Source organism: Arachis ipaensis, chromosome B06 (assembly GCF_000816755.2).
Source record: "Arachis ipaensis cultivar K30076 chromosome B06, Araip1.1, whole genome shotgun sequence".
NCBI lineage: Eukaryota > Viridiplantae > Streptophyta > Magnoliopsida > Fabales > Fabaceae > Arachis > Arachis ipaensis.
The window spans coordinates 124,258,256-124,269,141 of record NC_029790.2 but is presented as its reverse complement, the minus strand read 5'-3'; the positions used below and the strand labels follow the sequence as shown (position 1 = coordinate 124,269,141).

At 37.3% G+C, this 10,886-nt stretch overlaps 1 protein-coding gene and 1 long non-coding RNA gene across 3 annotated transcripts; one reads left to right on the top strand and one right to left on the bottom strand.

The window, feature by feature from the left end:
- Nucleotides 4,129-7,022, top strand: LOC107605331 (CASP-like protein 4A3). Of its 2 annotated transcripts, XM_016307183.2 has the most exons (3): nt 4,369-5,096; nt 5,706-5,841; nt 6,506-7,022. In XM_016307183.2, the coding sequence occupies exons 1-3, from the start codon at nt 4,384-4,386 to the stop codon at nt 6,692-6,694; spliced, it is 1,038 nt and encodes a 345-aa protein (XP_016162669.2). In that variant the 5' UTR covers nt 4,369-4,383; the 3' UTR covers nt 6,695-7,022. The 2 variants fall into 2 exon arrangements, with proteins under 2 accessions (XP_020960633.1, XP_016162669.2); XM_021104974.1 differs by lacking the exons at nt 5,706-5,841; nt 6,506-7,022 and adding an exon at nt 5,437-5,669 and having other exon boundaries at nt 4,129-5,096.
- On the bottom strand, nt 7,500-9,454 carry LOC110263553. Its single transcript, XR_002349373.1, has 2 exons — nt 9,083-9,454; nt 7,500-8,754 (listed from the first exon to the last, which is right to left on the bottom strand). It is a non-coding gene; the product is annotated as an uncharacterized LOC110263553 (long non-coding RNA).

Genomic DNA, 10,886 nt, shown 5'->3' with positions numbered 1-10,886 from the left:
GAAGTTACTTGTTATGCAGTAATGGAGAATATGTTGGAGTTTTGGAGATGCTTTGTCTTCTGAATCTCTGCTTTCCTCTGTCTTCTGATTCACGCACGCACGTCCTCCTATGGCAAGCTGTATGTAGGTGGATCACCGTTGTCAATGGCTACCATCCATCCTTCCAGTGAAAAGATTCCAAGTGCGCTGTCACCGCACGGCTAATCATCTGCAGGTTCTCAGTCATACCGGAATAGGATCTGCTATCCTTTTGCGTCTGTCACTACGCCCAGCACTCGTGAGTTTGAAGTTCGTCACAGCCATCCAATCCCAGAATCCTACTTGGAATACCACAGACAAGGTTTAGACTTTCCAGATTCTCATGAATGCCGCCATCAGTTCTAGCTTATACCACGAAGATTCTAATTAGGGAATCTAAGAGATATTCATTCAATCGGATATAGAACGGAGGTGGTTGTCAGGCACACGTTCATGGTTTGAGGAAGGTGATGAGTGTCACGGATCATCACCTTCGTCACAGTTAAGCGCGAATGAACATCTTAGATAGGAACAAGCGTGTTTGAGTGGAAAACAGAAATACTTGCATTAATTCATCGAGACACAGCAGAGCTCCTCACCCCCAACAATGGAGTTTAGAGACTCATGCCATCAAAGAGTACAAAGTTCAGATCTAAAATGTCATGAGATACAAAATAAGTCTCTAAAAGTTGTTTAAATACTAAACTAGTAGCCTAGGTTTACAGAAATTGAGTAAACCATAACAGATGGTGCAGAGATCCACTTCTGGGGCCCACTTGGTGTGTGCTGGGGCTGAGACTTAAGCAATTCACGTGCATAAAGCCATTTTGGGCGTTCAACGCCAGGTTTGGATCCATTTCTGGCGTTGAACTCCAACTTTTAATCCTTTTCTGGCGCTGGACGCCATAATTGGGCAGAGAACTGGTGTTGAACGCCAGTTTACGTCATCTATCCTTGAGCAAAGTATGGACTATTATATATTTCTGGAAAGCCCTGGATGTCTACTTTCCAACACAATTGGAAGCATGCCATTTCGAGTTCTGTAGCTCCAGAAAATCCACTTTGAGTACAGGGAGGTCAGAATCCAACAGCATCAGCAGTCCTTTTTCAGCCTGAATCAGATTTTTGCTCAGCTCCCTCAATTTCAGCCAGAAAAATACCTGAAATTACAGAAAAACACACAACTCATAGTAAAGTCCAGAAATATGAATTTTTCCTAAAAACTAATGAAAATAAACTAAAAACTAACTAAAACATACTAAAAACTATATGAAATTATCCCCAAAAAGCATATAAAATATCCGCTCATCAGAAGGTAAAACAAAAAGGAAAAGATGAATAAGAAAAAAAGAAGAAGATGGTGATGATGAAAAAAAGAAGAAGCAGTAGAAAATGAGAGGGATGAAGAGGAAAAGTTTTGAATTATACAAAACTTATCAGCACACGTACACCAAAAATTCTTAAACAATACACCCAAATATCTTCGTGTTACACCCAAATATCTTCGTGTTACACCCAAATTTACTGCAAATACAGAAAAATGTTTCTTCTAATACTGTATTTTTTTCTTCTTCTTTTTTTCTTTATTTCTTTCTTTCTTTTAGTTGAATGAATGTAAGTTCATCATCTTCCAAATAATTTTGTATCATTATGTATTTATTCTTCTTCTTTGTTTGATTTTTTTATTTTTATTCATGTTAAAAGAGTAAAATAAGAAGAAACTTGAGAAGATAAAACAAGAAGAAAAGGAGGAGGAGGAGGAGGAATTCTTAAAGAATACACTCAAATATCTTCGTGTTACACCCAAATTTGCTGCAAATATAGAAAAATATTTTTTAATGCATAACTTTTATATTAAATTCAATTTAAACTATCAACTATGAAACATTATTCACATACAGAATCATAAACTACTAACAAAAAAATTAACTAGAATCGAACCATACATCAGCTACTTGATTGGATTCAAAACAATAATAAATTTCGTTTTGGTTCAATTAACAATCTGAACTTGAATTATTCATTATCTTCAACAATGAGAAAACTAATGATAAAGGAGAAAGAGGAAAAGGAAGGAGGAGAAGAAATTCTAATGAAAAAAGGAGAAAGAGGAGGAGGAAGAGGTGATGTTAGTGACGACGATAATGAGAGAGAAAAATAATAAAAAAGAAGAAAAAGAAAAAAAACGTGCAGCAAAAAAAAGAAGAACGTACAATAACGATACGACAAAAAATGTGTGCGTGTTAATATAAATAAGGAGCGAACCCAAGATTGGTATTTCTCTAGAAGCGAACCCAAGATTGGTCAGGACCTGGAAACCGATAATTGACAAGGTGGAGGAGAAGCTTAGCCTGTGGAAAGCAAAGGTCCTTAATAAGGCGGGTAAGCTGGTCCTAATTAAATCTGTGTTAAATAGCTTGCTGGTGTACTACTTGAGTCTGTATAAGATGCCGAAGGCAGTGGCAGAAAAGTTGATATCACTGTAGAGGAGATTCCTGTGGAGCAAGGAGGAAGGCAGGAATGGTCTGGCGCTTGTTAAGTGGGAGGTGGTTCAAGCCCCTAAAAAATTGGGTGGACTGGGGATTGGTGATGCCGTGGTTAGAAACTCTGCACTACTATTTAAGTGGTGGTGGCGCTTTTCAAAAGAAGAATGTCCACTATGGAAGAAGGTTGTGTGCTCCTGTTACGATTTGAATCCCAGTGTGATGTTATCAGCTCAAACATTACCTACTAGAGGGAGTCCATGGAAGGATATCTGTCAGCTACAGTTCAGGGATAATGTTGTGAAAGATAAGATGATTGCGGGGTTGTCTATGGAGGTGGGTGACGGAAGGAGGACTCGATTTTGGGAAGATGTCTGGCTACAAAGTAGTCCGCTACAGATGAGTTTTCCGAGGCTTTTCTCCATTTTAAACTAAAAAGGATCAGTCATAGGGGATTGTGGGTTCTGGGATGGGTTAGAGTGGATTTGGAATTTCCAGTGGAGGCGAGACTTATACCAGTAGGAGTTGGACCTAGTGGATCAATTGCATGAGACATTAAGACCTGTAAAGCTGGCACATGATAAGCCAGACAGAATTTTTTGGAAATTTGACAAGGAAGGTATATTCTCAACTAACTCTTTTGTGCAGGTAGTACAGTCAGAATCTCTTCCGGAGGACATAACCAGCTACAACTTCATAAGAACCTTATGGAAAGGTTTGGTGCCGCCACGAGTGGAGTTATTTACCTGGTTTACTCTGGTAGGAAGAGTGAATACTAAAGAAAGACTACTTAGATTGGGAATTATCAGACAAGGTGATAACATGTGTGTTCTGTGTAATAAAGAAGTAGAACTTATTCATCACTTGTTTCTGGGTTGTGAGTTTACTTGGCAGGTGTGGTGTCAATGGCTATCTGAATTAAGGAGATTGTGGACAATTCCGGGCACCCTAAAAGAACAATTCGAGAATTGGACATGTGCTACTAACATGAAGGTAGAGTGTCACAAATGGCTTATATGCTTCTGTTCAGTTATTTAGAACATTTGGCTAGAGAGAAACGGGCGGATTTTTAGTAACAAGGAAGGGAGTGCAGAGGAGGTATTTTAGAAATCATTAAACAGTGTTAGAAAATGGAGTAGTCTAGATCCTTTTTGTTGTTGATGGTTATGCCGGAGATGACATTAAGAAAGCATTATTTCTACTTTTTATGTCATTGCATCGATTCGCTTCTTGCTCCACTTTCTCGTGTTGAGCTCTTATGTTAAAAAAAATATATAAATGATTTGTACGAAAAAAAAAGCGCTTATATACAGAGAATAATCGAAAAAAATGTGTTAAAATATAATTGACAGGAATGAGGATTGAGGAATGGTAACACATTACATATTCATCCTTAATCATAAAATGACAGAAAAAGGTGAATAGCTTTAATTTAAAAAAAAAAGTGTAAAATAATACTAACCTACTCGTGAACTTGATTAGGTTATATTTTTTTTTAAAATTTAATTTAATTTTAATTATTAATAATATGAAACATTTTACAGAAAAATTTAATTATTTTGAATTTTTTTTTTTACTATTCATATAATTAAGTAATTATGTTTACGTCGCCATACACGCGTAGACGGTAGACATATCGAAATGGAAGCAACAGTAACAGTAATGGCCGTGATAATAAACTGTGTGATTGTGAATTAGACAGAGCACCTACCATCGCCCGTTTCCGAACTCAAAAGTGAAATTCTTATAGTGGCCATTGTTGAGTGGCAAGAGTTGAGTGGTAAAATTAGCAAACACGATGAGCGAAAAAGAAAGCTTAGCCTATCCCGACGCCAAAAAGGAGGTCGCAGAAAAAGTAGAAGAAGAAAAAGAATCAAATACAATGGAAAAAGAAGTAGAAGTAGTAGCATCAGACTCAGTTTCAAACCAAAACCAAAACAATAACAATGAAAATCAACACCAAAACCCACTCACCGAACCTTCATCTTCAACCATCACTTTCCACTCTCCTTCTCCTCCTTCCTCTTCACTACGAACCCGCAAATCCCCTTCGCCTCCGCTTCACTCCATCTCCGACTCTTCGATTTCCTCTGGCCACTCCTCCACCGGCCACGTGTCCTCTTCGCCGTCGCCGCCGAGGAAGTCTCCAGCCGTTTCCTCGCCGGAATCCTCGATCTCCGATGGCCACTTCTCCCTCCGCGACGAAGCCACTCCAATCGAAGACCAAAGGTTCCCTCCTGTGCCGGCGCCGGTGCCGGTTGTGGTGGCTCATCGGTTCCAGGTGGAGCCTAACGTGGTCACCAGGGTAGATCCCGGAGCGGAAGAGGGTTTCATCGGCGTCAATGATGTCAAACAAGCCTCCGCAGGTGATGGCAATGGCAACGGCGGCGGCGGCGGCGGCGGCGGAACTAATCGGCGGTTGAGACCAGATGTGATGAGTATGTTGAGGTCTAAGAAAATAGCGATGTGGAGCAAAGTTCTGCTGAGTCTTCGAATCGCCACTTTTGCATCCTGTTTGATGTCTCTCTCAGTATTGGCTGCCGATAAGCGAAAGGGCTGGGCACAGGACTCTTTCTATAGATACAAGGAATTCAGGTACATATTAAAGTAGTTAAAATAAAAATTATTTTCTGTGCTTTTAGTTTTATTTTTGTGATATTCTGTTATGTGAATTTTTATTGGTTTGGTTCTCCATTTTATGAATTGGTTCTTTGTTATGCTATTGAAGTTGTTAGTGTGCTTTAGAGTGGATTTTGATTCTTGATGTCAGTAATGTCTGGAACAAAAAATGTTAAGTGCACGCCAAAAATCAGCCACCAAATTACCACCATATACTTGTGTATAAATGCATGTGTTATTAAACAACCCTATTTTGTATTAATATGTATTTTACATGGGTAACTGATTTGGTGGCTGATTTTTGGCATACATATGGCATGATTGATTGGAACCAACCCATGGTTGGTCACCCGATTGGGGGCACATACTCCTTCCCCTTAACCGTGGTCTTGATTTGACTCCCAAGTATGGAAAAATCGGTTATAGGAAAGCGATGCCCCCTATGGGATTTCAGATGCTCAAATATGATTATTTCCCAATGAAGTAATGCTTGAATTGGTTGGTTAATTCAAAAGTTCTTCCGTGAATGCTAGTTTATCAAGTCATGCTTGAATACACATAAAAGTTAGTGTATGATTTTTGCAGGTACAGCTTGTCAGTGAATGCTATTGGGTTTATGTATTCCGCATTGCAGATATGTGATCTAGTGAAGTACATTTTCACAAGAAAGCACATTGTGGAGCACCAGCTGAGGGCTTTATTCAGTTTTGTAATGGATCAGGTACTTATCCCACGTTCAGAGGTTTTAATTCATGGCTATGTAGTTCATTAGTTAGTATTGTACAAACAGTAGCCCCATCTCTGGGTTTTGGTTATTATGGTGACTCAGAAAATTGTTGTAGTATTGATTGGTGCTGGTGATTTATGATGAAAAGTAATAAACTAGGGGACCACAGGGAAAACTTGAGTCTAGCTGGGAAATCCAGTTGAGAATTTTTGGGGTCTGCTCTTGGAAAAAATCTTTGATGCCTTCTTACACTCTTTTCCACTGTGTTGATTTTAACTTTCGTTGAAATTTTATTTTATTTTTTATTGTGTATAACCGATTATTAGATATCATTCTATATATTCTATTTATTATAGCTTCAGGCTGCTTCTACATGTTTTATGTCAGTATTTCTTAGTAGAATATATTACTTTTACACCCTAATATTATATATATAGGTTGCTATGCCTTATGTTATATGCCGCAGCGCTAACTGCTATATTTCCATAGCAGATTTTTGCCTACCGATGGTCCATACTTAGTATAATTGAACTTGCAACACTTGGTTGCAAAGTGCAAACACTAACTGTTTTTTTGCCTCACATATCATGATCTGGAAAGGCGTGCTATCTAGTTTACCTTATAAAGAAACTGAGGAATTGCTTGTTTTCAATTACAGATCTTGACATATCTTCTAATGTCGGCATCATCATCGGCTGCCACTAGAGCTTATGACTGGGAGTCCAATTGGGGTAAGGATAAATTCCCGGACATGGCAAATGCATCTGTGGTTTTGTCCTTCGTGGCCTTTGTGGCCTTCGCCTTCACCTCACTTGTATCAGGTTCTATCCTTTGTAGGTTTAGATAGTTTATGCAGTTTTTCTTTGCTTCACAGTCTCCTGTTATCCTATCCTATCATGTGTACATTCCGGTAGTTTATGCAACTCTTAGTTGCTATGGTGGCCTTTCCCCAACAATCTTGCATCAGGTTCCATCCTTGTAGTTTCAGATAGCTTTACAAACATTATGCAATATTGTATATAAATATGTGGGTTGATTGTTGTTATATCAGTTTTGGAAATGGCATGTGCCCAATGTTCTGAAAGAAGATTTGCTATGTAAAAATAGGAAATTTTTAGTTATGTCAATCTTGTACTAGGATTGACTATTGAGATGCTTAGTTCATTTGCATGTCATTTATTGAACGCTCAGATCATCTATTAATATATGATAGGAGACAAGTATTACTATATTAGTAGAATAAAACATTAATCATTCGAAATCCCTTTAGGGTGGATAAACCTGTTTTTTTTTAATAAGATTGGTATTAAAAAATACCTAAAATTTTTGTTTATCACCAATTAACACTTTTCTTTAATAAGACTAGCAAAAACGCTAAATGGTATTTTTATAATTTAAAATATAATAACATCCAACACTTTTATTTTTGGCGGGTCCTAAGCTTTCAGATGTACACTACACGAATCTTAGTAAAGTATAAGCAACAAATAATAAAGACAACCAGGAGTAAGAAATGTTATGAAAGATTTTTTGCTCTCACACGTTTCACGTTGTTTTTAAAAAAGTTAGAATTACACAACAAAAAAGAAAAAGAATTCAATAACAATTTTAAATAAAAGAATAAGTAGCATGATAATAAAATATAGAGGTAATGACCAAATCAGTACCCGAAAGATTAAAACGCTGACATTGCGGTACCTGACTATTGTAATCGACAAAATGGTACTTGGTTAATTTTAAAAACTGACAAGCGCGTCCATAAGCTTGCCGGACCAAAACTCCGGTGAGGACAATGCTTACCTGGACACCGGATTATGCTGACAAATCATGTTTTAATTGAGTTGTAATTTCTAATTAATTAATTTGTTAGCCTAGGTGGAAATTGATTTCATTTTGTCCCCAAATCAGAACTCTTTGTCCTGATCCCAAATTAACAAGCTCTCTATGGCAGTACCAACAGCTTCAATGACGCTTCTCATAGCCAGCTGGTTAACACCTTCTTCCCTCTTCATCTTTGTCAACCTCGTCATTGGCACCATTGCCATCACCTCCCGCTTCACCTCCTCCCACAACAACCGAATTCAAGAACATGAACTCCAACACCCTTTCACTCGCTCACCCTCCCTCCTGCAACGAGTCAGATCCTTTAGACTCACTCATCAATACACCTACGACACAACGCCGAGTACTGCCGAACCGGCGAGTTCACTCAGCCTCAACTCGTTCGAACATCCTCGCTTTTGGAACGAGTCAGGTCCTTCAATTTCAGCCTCCACAAACACGAAACCACGGAAACATCATATGCAGAAAAAACAGATCATAACCAGGCCCAGGCGCAGGCCCAAACCAACCAACCAGCGGCGGCCACCTTCTCCTCCCTCGCTCTTACTGGCCGAGCCACCGTGACCCTCCTCTTCGCGATATCACCTCTAGCTCGCGTCCAGCCTCCGTCTTCTTCCCCTCCTGTCCGAACCCTAGCCTCGCCTCAGCCTCCAATCATCACCACCGCAGCCGGCGTCTGTACCCACAACCGACACAGAGCCACCACATCTCTCTCTTTCTTCTTCTTTCGCCTCTACATCTTTCCCCTGTCCGTACCCTAGCGCCGCCCAGAACCACCGAACCTTCGCGGACCACCCAACGCGCCTCCACACCTTCACTGTTTCGACGCCTCACCTCCGCGATTTCACCATCGCCGCACCTCACCTCCGCCGAGCCCAGAACCTAACCTCCAACCACATCGCCGCCGGTTCTCCTTGGCTCTGTGCGAGACCCACCACCTCCGCGAAGCTCTCTCTCCCTCTGTCATTAGTTCCCTAACCGCCAGCCACCAACAGCCTCCTCTTCACCGGACTAACACGACGGCGAGCTTCTCTTTCGCCTCCCTGTTCGCCGCTAGGACTCCACCTAGAGAAGCAGGGATTCAAGTGGCAGAAGTTCAGAGAGCTTGTTAATTTGGGAATAGGGCAAAGAGTTCTGATTTGGGGCAAAATGAAATTAATTTCCACCTAGGCTAACAAATTAATTAATTAAAAATTACAACTCAATTAAAATATGATTTGTCAGCATAATCCGGTGTCCAGGTAAGTATTGTCCTCACCGGAGTTTTGGTCTGGCAAACTTATGGACACGCTTGTCAGTTTTTAAAATTAACCAAGTACCATTTTGTCGATTACAATAGTCAGGTACCGCAATGTCAGCGTTTTAATCTTTCGGGTACTGATTTGGTCATTACCTCTAAAATATATAACTCAATGCCTGCATGGGGTGTCTTTGGATGTTGAATTTGAGTCTGGTTGGAGATAGATCCTGGTTGGAGATAGATCAAGGGAGCGTATACTGCAAAAAAATAGTTATATTGGGCTTTTGAATAAATTGATAAATTGGGATGCTAGAAAGGATTGGAGGTGGCTTTGGAAGCTGCATATTTCGGAAAAACTCATTTTCTGGTTGGGAGCTCAAAATGCTCTTCCTACCGCTGCTCTTCGATACTAACTTCAACGGGCTAAGTCGGATTTCTGTCTTAGATGTTGAGCTCACTCTGAGACTATCCTTCATTGCTTGAGGGATTGTTCAAAGTCAAAATTTGTTTCGACTTTTTTGGGATTCTCGAAGGGTTTTTTATTTTTATAAATTAAATAAATATAATAATTATTGAAATAAATAATTTAACAAATATTTATCAAAATAAATATTTTTCTTTTATCTCGTTTACAGTGTAAATGAGATAATTTTATATTTATCTTGTTTACAGTGTAAACGAGATATATGTATTTTTTTTAAAAAAATAAATTAAAAATAATAAAAAATATTAATAATATCAATAATCCAAATTTAATCCAAAATTTTAGTATACAATTAGTACATAAAAAAGTTGGCAGAAGAGATTAAAATAGATATATTGATCAATTAGTACTAAAAAAGAATACATAAAAAATTTTAAATTAAATTATGATCCATCAATTTAAATTTGAAAAATAAAAATAACGGTTTGCGAATTGTTAAGTGAGATTAATGGAAGAGTGGGAAGAGAATTGAAACCGTTATCTCCCACCCATTAACCTCTCCTAATAATTGAAAAAAGGTGATCTCATCTTTTTGTGTTTTATTTATTGTGCCAACTTCACGGTTATCTCATCTTTTTGTATTTTATTTATAGTGCCAACTTTACGCTTCTCATCTTTCAATTTTTAAAAGCGGGTACAATTACCGAACTTGAACACGATACGAATTTTTTATTTTTCAAATTTAAATTAATAGATCATAATTTAATCTAAAATTTTTATGTACTCTTTTTGAATACTAATTGATCAAACATATCCATTTTAATCTCTCCCACCAACTTTTTTATGTAAACGAGATACGTGCAAAATTATTTCGTTTATAATGAGATGAGAGAAGAATATTTATTTCAATAAATATTTTTTAAATTATTTATTTCAGTAATTATTATAATTAATTTATTTATTAAAATAAAAAATCCATATATCATCTCTATATTTATTATCCTCTACAACCCACATAGATGACGTGCTACACTATTACAAATGGAGAATAAGTACGCATTCAAATTCCAACAGCCCTAGCAAGTACTTTTCTTTGAAGGGTAATTTTTAATTTGATATGCGATAAATTATTTTAGTTTTCATAAAATCAAAGTAGTTTTTGTAGGTTGATTTAATTCATGTTTAGGTTTTGATATGATTCATATTTATTATTTATAGAACCTATCTTAACACATTTAACTACTAAAAGAGCTTAGACAATTAATGTAGCTTTGGTTTTCATTCACAAATCAATTAAATTCTTAAGCTTTTTCAAAGAATCAATTTGGTCTTAAATTTTACAACCATTAATCCTTTCAACAAATTTCGTTCCTAACTTTTCGAATTAAAAATATTATAGTTATACAAAAAGTTAATCACTAAAATAGCTATTATATATTTATACCTAAATATATAGTTTAATTTTTTTAATATATTTTATATTTATATATATTTATTATTTTATATAAATAATTTATTTAATCATTTAAATTT

Coding starts and splice junctions, on each gene's coding strand:
- LOC107605331 (XM_016307183.2), top strand. CDS start 4,384: ATGGAAAAAGAAGTAGAAGTAGTAGCATCAGACTCAGTTTCAAACCAA. Junction 5,097..5,705: donor TATAGATACAAGGAATTCAG/GTACATATTAAA, acceptor TGATTTTTGCAG/GTACAGCTTGTCAGTGAATG. Junction 5,842..6,505: donor TCAGTTTTGTAATGGATCAG/GTACTTATCCCA, acceptor TTTCAATTACAG/ATCTTGACATATCTTCTAAT.